The sequence below is a fragment of the Chironomus tepperi genome, unplaced genomic scaffold (genome assembly GCF_022539635.2).
Source record: "Chironomus tepperi strain 1889 unplaced genomic scaffold, CSIRO-AGI_Ctep_v1 contig_445, whole genome shotgun sequence".
In the NCBI taxonomy this organism is placed as follows: Eukaryota; Metazoa; Arthropoda; class Insecta; order Diptera; family Chironomidae; genus Chironomus; species Chironomus tepperi.
This window is the reverse complement of record NW_027226567.1, coordinates 2,326,685-2,341,414: the sequence shown is the minus strand read 5'-3', so window position 1 is coordinate 2,341,414 and position 14,730 is coordinate 2,326,685. Positions and strand designations below refer to the sequence as shown.

Genomic DNA, 14,730 nt, shown 5'->3' with positions numbered 1-14,730 from the left:
GAAATTTAACGAAACTCAGAAAATCTAATGAAGTTTAACGAATTTATTGAAATTCAGCCAAATCAACAAGATTCAGCAAATTTAACGAAACTCAGCAAACTTCTTCAATCCAAATTTGTCAATTATCAACACTTTCCCTTCCGAATCCACTTAAAGCACATTCAATACTTAATATATTACTCAATTAAAATCCCCCATAATCCCTCAATTAATCTGAAGTTGTGTAATGGATGTTTATGTAAATTAAGGCTTAAATCTCAAGCTCATAAGTGTAGTAAACTTCAGTTATTGTTTCATTGCAAAGAATGTAAACATCAAATCTGATAACCTCATTAGATGTAAGCTATTAAGTGCTGTAAACTTCCGAAAATATTTTTAATTTTTCTACATTTTTACATACTCTGAACTGCTGAATTGTGTGTATATACAGTAACTTAAAGTAAACATCAATGATGTACATATTTACATGCATGATCTAATATCCGGTGGATGGGATGTAAACGGTCTTCTATAGCTGTTTATTTTAAAAACACAACAAAGCGGAAAATGTGGAAAGAGAAAAATTTTATTTTTTTGTAAACAAAGTGAACTTAATTATAGAATTTTCATCAATTGTCTGACATGGATCGATCAAAAATTGAAGACATTCGAGATAATTTGGGTTGCATCGACCTTGACATTCACCTGATATCTTAAACTTGTAAAATTCATGACATCAACGATTCAGAAATTCAGAATCAAGTCAAGTCTTCATTCTTAACGCACCAATCCCCTAGTAAACTCAATTGAAAGATTTAGCAAGTGGCAATTAAGCATTTTTGCAAAGTTTATCCCAGATCTTTTTAATTGCTACGCAGTATTTTGATGAATACTTTTCATGACATGAAACAGAAGTCAGAAAATTGATTAAAAAATGAGAAAATCATGTCAAAAAAAATTTAATGAGATTGAATTTTAGAGGCACAAAGAAAATATGCGAACGCATTTAGTGTCGACATTGTGCCGGTCATCACTCTGTCATTTATCAACTGAATCAGCTTCAATTTGACATGATAATGCAGTTTTGAAATTTCATAATGGGATCATTGTGCGTTAAAAGTTACGAAATTGTTAATGGAGATGTCGTCATTATTATTATCTAAAACTGGGATTTTCAGGATGTCCTGTTGTTTTGTTGTGTGATCTTAATGATGGAGCTATGGAATTGTTTGATATTTTGACACGAGTAAACGATTTTGTGATTAATTGTTAACGGTTTTTTAGGTTTTGAAATTTAACGATTTCTTAAGATTTGAATTTTAAAAAGGAAAAGTTCGTTAAATCCGAGACATGAAAAATGTTCACAATACTTAGTTCTCCTCTAAATCTAGCTGTTCACACACCTGTTCAATCCACAACACATCCATAAGAATTATTTCCTTCTTCACTGCACCTCAAATTAAACCAAAATCATCAACCTTTAAATCACCCCTCAGATCAACAATCATCCACACATACATACCACATGCTCACTATCAACAGCATCACACTCTTTCAACTGACTGATAATCTCTCAGAATAATTAAAATTAATCACACGAGCAGCACGCGTTCATCATCAATGCCGTTCACTTGATGACAATGTCAGATTTAGACAATTGCTTCTAGGCATCTTTTGATGCTGAAAATATGATAATTTTTCATTTACAACTATGTATGAACATGATTATCGACATAACATAACGAAAATAAATAAACAAGACAAGAATTGATGGAAATTTGATGATTTTCAGCGGTGAAATGGTAATTTTTGATGCAAATTTACTGAAGGAACTGTTGGATTATGCTTAAAATATTCAAAACTATCAACACGTGCATTCAGATATATCAAGAGCCTACTCTAGAGTGAGAAATCTGTAAATTTATTCAACAGCCTGAATCAACAAGAAAATTTCAAATAAACGGTTAAATAAATTTTCAAATATTTCACAAAACACTTCAACAGCTTTCAAAAACATTTACAAGGTTTTCGTACGCAATTCGCTTCAATATTTTCGTTCTGTCTCTTTCTATTCACAAAAATTTAATTTCCAAGTTGAAATAATACATTTTGGCATAAATAAATGCTTTAACTAACTTTAATCGTGTCATAATAGGTAAATATTAGTTACATAAAGTCACATAATCCAAATCACCCCGAAAATTAATCAAATCAAGTGATGAGTTCCACAATAAATAACCAAATAGAAGAAGACGACGATCCAGTTACTTTAATGCTTAAGAAGACCGGCTGTTTGGATTTACATTATAAAGTTCAGGTAAGATCAAATGTCATATGTTGTGTAATATGGTAATTGGATGTAAAATAACTTTTTGTAGGAGTGTATTGCTGAGACTTCAGATTGGAGAAAGTGTCAGGAAGTAGTTAAAGAATTTAAAGAGTGTATGCAAGTTTATACAGATCAACAGAGGAAGAAATATAGTACCAAATAGATATGTTGTTCCTAAGTAAACTTAAGATGGCAATAGGTATATTAATTAAATTAACCTGTTTTGAGTATTGCTTTAATCTGTATCTTGTTTTTTGTTGTTTCTGCTTCTAGTTATTAGAGCTGATTTGAAACTAACTAAAGGTAAATGATCCAGTTATATTGTCCAATTCACACTAACTAACATTCATCCCTCCAAAAAAGGTAAAATAGCATCTCAGGCAGCACATGCAGCAGTAAATTGCTTCCAAAAATCCATCATGGACAATAAATCTGTAGCTAATAAGTGGCTAATGATCGGGCAGCCAAAAATCGTACTAAAAGTCAATACAGAAGAGGAATTAGAGCTTTTAAGGCAAAAAGCTAAAGATTTAAATATTATAACGTCGTTAATTAGTGATGCTGGTCGTACACAAGTTAGCTGTGGTACTGTCACATGTTTAGGATTAGGACCTGATTATGATGAGAAAATAGATGAAATAGTTAAAGATTTAAAGTTGCTGTAAAATAAAGGTTGAAAGTTTAGTTTCAAAATTTGTTTTTGTTTTGAGAAATTCTAGGCTTGCACAATGATCTAGAATCGAAAATAATGTTCATAAATTGATTTTTTTCATGCAAAATTAACTAGTTCTTCGTTAGGTCTTCTTATAGATGATATTGGAAACTATCTCTTATCTATTTATGAAGCTTCAATTCGCTGTCTAACTTGTGAAAATTAATTTTGAACTTCATAATTTTTTTGTTTACAATTTCAACGAAATTTTTAGTCATAAATTTTCCTATGAATTAGACATATTTTAGTGCTTTCTAATAGATTTTCATTTTCAATATTATCAATAGTTTACAATTAAATGATAAAATCATAGCATATAGTGGTAAAAATGCTCGAAAAATAGCTCTGAAAATTCGTAAAATATGCATTTTAAAAATTTAAATAACTTATTACGATACAACGGGAGACAAGCGAAACTAGGAAGAACACATAGTTTGAGCTTTGATATTGATGTGATCTTAATATTAAGATGCCAAATTCGCCCATTAAAGAGATATTGAGTCTTAAAATTTGCATGAAATTTCCTTTTCCAAAAAATTTTAGGCAACTTTTTTTGCGTTAATTCTTGTCGTTTGCCAATAATTTTTTCATTAAAAGTCCACATTTTGCTATACTATTAGTGATCTTTAATAAAAGTTAAATAAAGATAGTTAGAACACCGAGAAAATTGCGAATTTTCTAAACACAAAAATAACGGTTATTTAATTTTTTAAAAATTTCATGTTTCCAAAAGTAAAAACCGCACTTTCAATTTGTGAACATTTTTTTTGATTCTAGATCATTGTGGCTTGTGTGATTGTTGTGTCGTTAAAGCTTGTTGAATGTCGAAATTTGCATTTAATGAATTGTTACAAGTAGTTAATTATAGTTTATATAGCGCTATATGCTGTTTAAATGGTAGATCATTTTGGATGGAGGTTAATTCTGAATCTTTGAGAAATTCAAAATCAAAGCGTCAAAAATCATTAAAATTTGAATTTTTAAAGTTCGTTAAATTTTGAATTTCGATTATTCGTTAAAATTCGGACTCAAAAGGTTCGTTAAAATTCAAATTCCAAAAGTTCGTTAAATTTAAAATCTGAAAGTCCGTTAACCTTCAAATTCTGAAAGTTGATTTTATCTTATTCTCATACTTCCAAACTATTCAGAATCTATCATGATTAATATTCTAGAATACGAAATTTCATCACCTCTCTCAGAGAAACAAAAATTGTCGCGCGATTCAAATATCTCTCACTATTGTCACTTATCAGCATGTACTAAAGGCGCTCGAGAACGTTTATAATTATCAATGAAAAATTTTCATTTACTCGTGTTGATTTACATTTCGTTCAATATTCTTGCTCAGTCACGACACGATAAGTCAAGTAGTTTAGTCGTATTGCGGTGCTTCCTACGATTTTTTTGATAGAACAAATAGACAATTTTTTTCGGAAGTAGCATAAAATGTAAGTGTTAAAGTGTGCAACATAATATCCAATATATATATTTTGGTGGAGCCAAACAGCAGCACGTGTTGCGTGACATGAAAAAGTTTGCGATCACGCTTTTAAAAAATTAAAAAAATAAGAATGAATCGTGGAATTGAATAGAAGATCATAGAAGCTATAATGAATAGTTTCAAAGTGCAAAATAATTTATTACTGCATTTTCAAACATGTGCGACTAAAATTGTCGGATACAAAATTACTATAAGGTGTCTACAGATGTTCTAACGAGAATTTAATTACTGAGAATATTTCAACGGTCATTTAATATTTAAATTGTATTTGCAACTAATTTTAGTCGATTTCGCCTTTTTGCAGTTGCAAACCCTTTTCATGTAATTGTTTAGTCTGTTTTTAATCGTCAAATAATAAACATCTGTTTGATAAAATCAACTTCATTGCTCAACAATATTTATCTTATTTTAGAACACGTAACATTGTTATTAAATGAATTTGAAGGCTTTTCTAAAAGAATTCTGTAACTTTATATTGTTTGCCCTAGAAATTGAAAATTTAGTCGATTAAAATTTGATTGAGAATGTAAATTAATTAAATTCTAAAAGTATATAGGCCAAAGTGTATATACTTATATATACCGTGTTCCGTTGGTTGTAATGAAGGACAGAAAAACTTAAACTAAGTGCGCTGTTTAAGTTATTGTATGAAACATTGTTGATGTTCTCAAAACCTTGATTTTTTAACATCCTTAAAGTCAATACAAAGTTACTTTTGAAGCAGTCTTAATCCTTATCGATCATCAACAGCTTTTAGACTTTACCCCGTTCACTTTCGACCTGATTATTTCCCTTTTATTTTCATAATCAACTTATGACTTACTGAAATCAGATTTTTTCAGATCTAATACAGTGGTGGGGAACCTTTGTGTTGCGTCACGTTGGTGTGTCGTCAAAATTTAATGTAAATACCATGAATCGTATATGGTGTGCGGTTTCAGTCATAGCTGACCGTGAATAGTAAAAGGTTCCCCATCACTGATCTAATAAGATTGATTTGCATGTAAAACAATGTACAGTACTTGAAAATTCTCACGACTGCAATGACAGGAAGGAATCATTAAGCCTCGTCTATAGTAGATACTTATAGATTGTAATATGTAATATGCACTTTGACGATATTTTGATTGAAATTTCCAGTTTTGATCATGAAAACTAATCATAAATTTTATATTAGTGAATATCAAGTGCTTGAGAATAGTCTAGATTGTTATAGTTCCTTGTTTTTATATACATTATTGGTATGCTTTTAGGAATCTGTGTCATTTATTGGATTTAATTGCTTAAGATACAGTGGTGAGCTGTTTAGACATACAGGGGTTCTTTTAGCATTCTCACCTTCCTTAAAGTACGGTTCTTAAACCTCAATACGGAAGCACCCCATGCATCTTAGATGTTATACTTCTAAGTGGACAAAAGTATGTTACAACTAGTTTTTGGCAAGTTACTCTCCAGTTGATGACTAGGTCTAATATGGCTGTTTTGGCACACCATACTCTTACATGATCTTTTACCTGCCTTCAAGTTGCTTACATCCTTTAAGCGCCAGTACGAAAGCACCTCAAGCAACTTTGATGTTGTATCTAGACAGCCTTAGTACATGCTCACATAACTAATCTCTAAGATACTGTGTGTCTTGTCCATTATCATCTCAGGTTCCATCCAACCCAAAATAATCTTCTACTCACGTTCATTACCATACAATCCAATCCTTATCAGTCATGATTCAAATGAATCTTTCACCTAATTTGTTCCATACTGATAACACACAGAGCATCGTTCCCGTCTACGTAAATCGTGTATTTTGTACCATAAATCGTAAAATTTGACTATCATTGAACGAAGAGAGATTTTGAACTTGTCATACGTTATTATGTGCTGTGATTTTGACCTCATTTTTACTCTCCATTCAAAAAAAGCAGAATAATCAGCTCCCTTATAGTGTCTCAGACTTACTCTTTACTCTACTTTTTTTTCCAATTTATATATATTTCAGATAAGAGATGATTTAAGAGAGAATCCAAAACAGAACAAAAAAGCAATGACTGAACTTAATTTAAAAACAAAACTTACACCGGCTGAAAAATTTGCTGTGCTGTTTGGTATAACACTTTTTGGAATATGTGCATCGACATTGATAGGAAAGAATTTTCCAATTCAAGTGATTTTATCAGCTGTTATTCTTTACCTTATCACGGGTCGACGTCCGACAATTGTTTATGCATCTGTAACGAAATGTCATCGTGATTTCACGTAAGTTAAAGTTAATCTTGTTTTTTTTGTTACTACTGGATGATGAGTCAAGATGAATATTATATGTATGATTGATGCATTTAGAGCAGTTTATGGAGATAAACTTAAATGAGATGTGATGAAATGCGATGTTGATGTTTAAGTAATGAATTGGCGGTGATAAAAAATGTGTGATAAAATTCATTATTGTTATTAATATCTAGCTTGTCTGGATACAAATTGAATTAATTTGATGACATCAGGTTGAAGTATAATATAAACAATATATTTTGGTATGTCCATTATCGCGGATGATAAAAATAGAACTGAAAATGCAAGTTGACTCAAATCTTTTGTCGTTTGCTGTGGAATTTGAAGATTAAAATATTATCGAAAGGATTACTGATGTACAGAAATTATTGGACTTGATAAGTCGGTATAGAGTGTTCGCAAGGGGTCTTATAAGTCACCTTATTAAAGATAAGAGCGACGAACTTGGTCTTTCGGTACTGTGACGGCTGATTTTGACTCATTTTTAAGTTTAAGAATAATGGGGTTTGTCGCTATGTGCTGCTGGGGGGAATTTCTTGTATCGATATCAAAGATCGATACTCATGTCAGATTTCTTCAATTTTAATCAGTTACAACATTATCAGGTCCATTCCATAACAACCTTCCCACATATTTAAACACCCCTATCAGGCAAACAGACGGGTTTTTAGTACCGAAGTGATATTTCTGTATCATAAAGTTATGTTCTCGATCTGTTAAGGTTAACGTCTTTTGAACGATTTGGATACTCTTTTATGTATTATGCAGCTATCCCGAATAGCACAAATCGGTTAATTGATCCGGAATCCGACACCAAACCGGCGTTAATCTGGCATGATCCCGGCTTTAAACCGAATTTGACGGTATATAATTTCCAATATTGACGGATTTTAATTGATCAAATCAGCTTTTGGATTCTTAAATGTCGACATTTGCTCAAGAGTAAAAGCGCTTAACATTAACAGGGAATACCAAGAACAGGGATGCACTTTACATTTAGTCTGCTTCAAAGTTAGACTTCGGTTTCCTCAAGTAGAACCAATTATTCTGATCTTAATCCAATATCCTCCACTAAAGCGTGCTTAAATTGTCCGTAAATGAATAAATTTCCATAAATTTGTCAACAATCTAACACGTGCTTTCAAGTAATTACTAGCTTTATACTTCCTCAAGCAAATTCATTTAAAATGTCTCTTATCTGTTACTCAAATGCAGTGCATCGAATTTATTTATAGAACATTCATTTATAGGTCAATCTTAAAATATACACAAAACTCTCATTTTCAAGTTCTAAGTTCAAGCTCATCATTAATCTCAATTTCTTTAATTGTATTAGACTTAAACTCATTACTACATATAAGCACCTAACTCACGTTATGATAATATCATTAATTTGTAATTCATTAACGGAATTTGTAGATTTATGGAACTTCTTTCTTTTCTATTTTCAGAGGAGCAACGCGCTTCTGCAAGATGTTAATAACGTTAAAATTATGGGAGATGTCTAATGAGTCGGTGCCGAGTGTATTTCGTAAACAAGCAGCTACTCGACCAAATAAAAATGCTTTTCTTATTGATGATAAGGCTATGACTTTTCAAGAGGTATGTATGGACACGCGATTTTATAGTTTGTAGATTCTGACTTGACTTTGAGTTCTGATTACGATGTTTTTGCAACTTTTGGACCTTCGAAAGTTGCTACGCGAGAACTAGTAAAGATAATAATGTTTTTAATAACAGACAACGGGATTGAAATGTTAAAATTATAAACAAGGGCAATGTTCAACAGTCGTAGCTGATTGCTTGTATACAATTTCAAACTTAATACGTAGCTTAATTTATAGGTGAAATTTTGTAATTTATTCATTAGGGAATGACTATAAATATTGACTTTTTTGTTCTTACTAATTATACATGCATGAACAAAAACTAGACAGCAACTGCTTAGTTCCCAAATAATCATTTTTTCATGCTTCTACAGGTTGAAGACTTTAGCAACAAAATTGGAAGATACTTCCAAGACATGGGATTCGAGAAAGGAGACTCAATCACACTTTTAATGGAGAACAGACTTGAATACATTCCAATATGGCTTGGACTGTCAAAGATTCGTGTCATAACAGCTTTAATCAACACAAATTTAAGGAAGGAAGCTTTAATCCATTCCATTCGAGTTGCACAGTCAAAAGCTATTATTGTCAGCTCAGAATTAGCTGATGCCATTAAGGAAATCTATACAGATGAAGAGATCAGCAAGCTTAATGTTTATGTCTATGATGATAACGGAATTGTTCCTTTAGACAGCAAATTTGTTAATCTATACCAAAAGTTAGAGAAAGTTTCAGCCGAGACATTAGAATTAGTTCAAGGATCATGCAAAGATAAGCTCATATACATCTATACCAGTGGAACGACAGGTCTACCAAAGGCTGTCAACATTACTCACATCAAATACATGTACTTTGTGACCACAACTAACAAGATTCTTAATTATAATGAATCAGATTGTATTTACACAGCACTTCCTTTATATCATACAGGTATGTCCAATATTGAACCTTTATGTGACCAAAAATTACAAAACCCTGAATTTTCTAGCCGGTGGAATCATTGGAAGTGGAAATGCCGTCCTATTTGGAGTTACCGTAGCACTTAGAAAGAAGTTCTCAGCATCAAATTTCTGGACAGATTGTAAGAAGTATAACTGCACAGCAGCACAATATATTGGAGAAATCTGTAGATATTTACTTATGACACCACAAAAGCCTGCTGATACAGACCATAAACTTAGACTGATGTACGGAAATGGCCTTCGTCCTGAGATTTGGACACAATTTGTTGAACGATTCAAAATTCCACAAATTGTTGAGATTTATGGAGCTACAGAATCTAATGCTAATTTCGGTAACTTTGACAACACAGTCGGTGCTATTGGATTCTCGCCACAAGCTTTAGCATGGTTGCTTGCTGTAGAACTCATTAAATTCGATGAAGTGACTTACGAACCAGTAAGAGATGAAAATGGCTTCTGTATTCGCTGTGGTCATGGAGAACCTGGAATTCTCGTCGGTAAAATCAGAGTCAACAATGCTGTACAATCATTCAGTGGATATTCTGACCAGAAAGCTTCTGAGAAGAAAATCTTCAAAAATGTATTCAAAAAAGGCGACATGTTCTTCAATTCTGGCGATATTCTTGTTATGGATGTTTATGGATACTTCTACTTTAAGGACAGAGTTGGAGATACCTTCAGGTAAGCAAGAAATTGCATTTTAGATCCCAATCCATGTAATATAAGTTCTAATTCCTTAATTAGATGGAAAGGCGAGAATGTGTCAACCACAGAAGTTGAAGGAGCTATTATTCGTGCAGCTAAGCTTACTGACTGTGTCGTTTATGGAGTTAGTGTAAGTTTCCCGCCAAAATTTTCTTTTAAATGCCAAAACTAACCTTCAAATCCTTCCAGATTCCCGGCGCAGACGGCAAAGCTGGTATGGCAACAATTGCCGATGCCGATCACAAAGTTGATCTCGATAATCTTGCTAATGAACTCAAAGAGAGCTTACCTGCCTATGCCCGACCAATTTTCATCCGTTTGGGTACGAATCTCGATATAACTGGTACATTTAAGCTTCGTAAAGTTGACTTGCAACGTGATGGATATGATATTACTAAAATTAATGATGCAATTTATTTGATGCAACGAGATGGATCTTATAAGAGAATGACTGTGGATGATTATCAAATGATTCAACAGGGTAGTTTAAGGTTGTAGTGCCAAAGTGCTTTCCAAAGATATTTTGTACAAAGAATTTAGTTTACTTTCCAAATAAAAACTTAATTACTTATAGATTTTATCGAGATTTTTGGTGTTTCGGTTGATGATTAGGCTGCAGATTGAGTTGTTAAGGCTGAATTAGGTTGAATTCTGTTTGTATTTTGAATTATTTTATCAAAGCCTACTGAAATTAAACAGAAATGTAAGTCGTAGTCCAGAAAATCATAAATCTTATCAAACTAGATGATCTGATGCATATGCTTCAATGCAGACTAGAGCTTCCGTCCTAAAGAATACGGGAACATGCTTAAAACTTTCCAAAAAGCTCAGAAATTGTTATAAACTAGAAATCGCCCGATTTTTTGATAAACTAATCAAAATTTGCCGCAATAATTGCGTTATCTACTTACGAATGAAAGTCAAAGTCATCAAATAGTCATCAAATTATCAAAAGAAGTAAATCAAACTAAGAAAAAAGATCAAAATCATCCAATAAAATAAATCATGTCAATGAAATTGAAACCAAACATTGAATGTATGTGCTTTCAATTATCTAAATTATTGTTATGATTAGAAATTGAAATAAGCGTTGAGCAACAATTTTTAGTTCAGTTAACCTCATGATGGGTAAAATGTTGAGTTTAAATGAACATAATAATGATGCTATTAGTCCCGTTAAGAAATAATTTTTACTGTCAATTCCTTTTAAAGAGTATATCAGGTAAATAATCTTATCTTTAAAATTATTACTTTTAAATCACATTTTAAACATTTATTTCCAGCTGTTCTTGGAGCTGGATATTTTGAAAACTTAATTTATTTCCATCAATCTTTAAGAAATGTGTTTGATGGTTTTTTTGGAACAATTTTAATAAATTTATGAAGTAAATTGGGCGTTAAATAGTTTTAAGGCAGGAAGCTCCATACCTCGAACTATTTTAAGCACCAACTGTATCAGTTACAACTGTATAATATTTTTCGCAACATATTTCCTCATAAACAATTCATAAATTAAGAACAATCATCAACTTGTTACATCAATTACTGCCAATTTGCAGTTTCGTAATAGTCACAAGGCATCGAAACATTTTTTTGTGCAAAATGATTATGATAATTCCATTAACCAAATGATCAGTGAGAAAATTGGATTGGCTTTGTGAGTCACAGTGTTTTTGCTGTGCAGATCAATGTGCGTCATCCCATTATATGCCTTATAGTGTTTATGCAATAGCTCGTCATAGGAAAAAAGAAATTTCATATCGTAAATATTTACATTTTGTGAATCGGCTTTTGTGAATTTTGTCAGGTGCATATTCAGAGGCTGAAGTTGATTCAAATGTTTTTGTCGAATTTGAGTTTAAAATTGCAAGTTCTTGCAGATTGAACATTAAATTATCTCATTAATATCATTTAGAACAAATAACGGTTAATTTATTTTTGAATTTTTAACTTCATTTGTCTATTCTTAGTTGCAAGCCCCTTCTTTTTGTTTTGATTTTTTAGTATTTTTTTCAGATTTAAGCAGTAAACATTGACAAAAATACCTTAATTTAATTATTAGACACAATTTATTGCTATTTAGCAATCAACAAACTCACCACAACTCAATAAAGTATTAAATTAAGTCAATATTTATCAAAACTTAACGTCAAACTCAACAAAAATCAAATTAGTTCTTATTAAGCACTTAACTGCATTAAAAGATTTTATAATAAAGCTTATCTAAGCCATACACAAATCAGAGAAAGTTACCGATGCTTCTTAATACAGTTGTTAATTAGATGAAAGTTCATTTTTTTTTCGCACAACAAATCAGTGATGTAAGCGAGAAGAGATGAAATTAAGAAATTTTGATCACATACACTCATTCACGTATGATGTTAACGAAAAATAAATGAGTAATATGCTTTTTACATGGAATGAAATTATCTGTCATACATTATTCGAAAGTGTTTCATATTTTTTGATGTTTATTTATGCCGAACACTTCTTCTTTCCGATGAAATTGTCATGCACAACAAGGTGCTTTTCGCACATCACATATCCCATCACCTTTGGGGTCTGAGAACGGGATTGAAGAGGAAGTAAATTATGTATGCAGTTAAAAATATTTAGTTAATTAATATTTTTCATAATTAAGTCATTCGGCTACGAAGAAATTTACATAAAAAATGCTTTTTTAAATTAAAAAATTCACTTTATTAGGCTTCTGGCCCAATTTCTTGTAGATAATCCATTAAACAAAAAAACACAAAGCTTTAAACACTTCCAATTTTGTTTTTACGGAGAGAAGAAAGCATGCCGATTACCCGTAAATAGTCCTAGTAACACCGTACACAATCTACTTACAATGATCATTGAAATTCACAACTCATCGTTTAGCCTAAATTCCTTTAATTTTCGCAGCTGACACCACCGCACATATTTATTGCTTCTGTAAAAAATTTCATTTACTTCTAAGTCACACATTTTATTATTTCTCTCATTTTCATATTCGCATATTGAGGTTTCAAGTGTTGAAATAATATTGTCAAACTCTCTGCATATTTCAGTACCGCGCGAGTTTATTCAACTTGACATCAAAAAAAAGCGATAGTCGCATGAAAGAGAAAATGTCTTTTTTTTGTCGAAACAAGGATCTGAAACAAATATAAAAAAAAATATATAAAAGCTTTAGAGGCTGAATCATCTGTTTGTATCATATGTTTATTGAGAAATTTTTGTTGACGCTGGAATGCTTATCTGAATGGAGCCGGATTGAACGAGAAAATTGAGAAATTTCTCTGGAATTTACGTAGATGTGGGCAGTTTTCTTCTTAGATTTGCGTTGATAGTTGAGATTTTTCTTGGGTTGGGGTTTGTTTGTAAATTATGTCAGTTTTGAAAATTTGAGTATTGAGGCTTTAATACCATAACAGACAGTAGTCACACTCACCTAAATGAACATGCTAATGAGTATTTTCAATCAATATAATTGAGCATGCTCAGTTTGTGACTATGATCAATTTTTTGAACATACCCATGAACATGCTACATGCCTGATCGGGCTAAGTTGTTCATATTGACTATTTCGATTGCTCAAGTAATACACTTGACTACCAAGCGGACAGTCTATTTAGTATGAGTTTGTTTGGGTTGCTAATATGATCAAGCATTGTGCATATTGACAATGCCTGATCATCCTGATCATCTTGATACAATGAACCTGATAATTTTGGTGAGAATGAACTTTGTGTATTAGAAAACGACGGCTTCTTTATTTGGCAGTGGCAATCAATCACCTGTCAATCGCTTGGCAGCCTTGAAGACAATATTTCGATATGTGACTAACGGATTAATCTATCTGAAGTGTTATACATGTTCAGAATCTTTCCTATATACTTATTGCAACAATGTTTCTATGTAGAGCTTAGGTTATAACAAAAAGCTATCCATCTGGCTCTGTTATTGACTGTTGATCAGCATGTGACATTCTTTGTCATCACTGTTCTGTGCCAATTACCTTTTGGAGCTCCTGAACTATATTGAGTTTTTAACGTCCTGTTTGAGTTCTATTTGATAAGAAAACAGAAGCCACAAATTGTATTGTGACATCATTGATGAACGACCCCATCTAGAAATTTCATTCCAAATTGTTCAAATCATTACTGGGATTCATGAAGAGTAAATAAATTGGTATCATGTAGAACTGAATTTGCCGTAATAATCTCCCTCCCCAAAATAACAAACATTCATCAAAATATTCTATTCCAAAAATACCACATCAACACATGCCAAGCCAACCAAACCGGACTAGCTGCACTTCCGAAACAAATATGCACCTTCATATTTTACGAATGCTCTAATTTCATTTAAATATATATCCAAGTCCCGTTACATTTCAAAAAATTAATTAATGACTGATAATGACAAAAACCATCGATAAGAAAAATTTATTTAACACAGCCACAGATGCATGTTATAACATAATTTTATGCAAGAATCTTGTAGCTAAACGAGACTTGTTATTCCTGATAAATGTGCTGACCTAAATTATGTGACAGACATATAGGCGGACAAATAATCATAAAGATTATTTTATTCCAAAAATAAGCGAAAAAAAAAGTTTTTCTTTAAAACCAAGAATTTTAATTTTGTGACCAAAATTG

At 31.8% G+C, this 14,730-nt stretch overlaps 1 protein-coding gene across 1 annotated transcript; it reads left to right on the top strand.

Annotated features, from left to right (window-relative positions):
- The first annotated feature begins 4,321 nt into the window (after positions 1-4,321).
- LOC139098272 (long-chain fatty acid transport protein 4-like) lies at positions 4,322-10,667 on the top strand. The gene is made up of 7 exons (XM_070650408.1): positions 4,322-4,468; positions 6,518-6,774; positions 8,256-8,406; positions 8,786-9,344; positions 9,403-10,057; positions 10,121-10,211; positions 10,271-10,667. Exons 2-7 carry the CDS (start codon positions 6,563-6,565, stop codon positions 10,577-10,579), a joined length of 1,977 nt encoding a protein of 658 aa, XP_070506509.1. The 5' UTR covers positions 4,322-4,468; positions 6,518-6,562; the 3' UTR covers positions 10,580-10,667.
- The last annotated feature ends 4,063 nt before the right edge of the window (positions 10,668-14,730 follow it).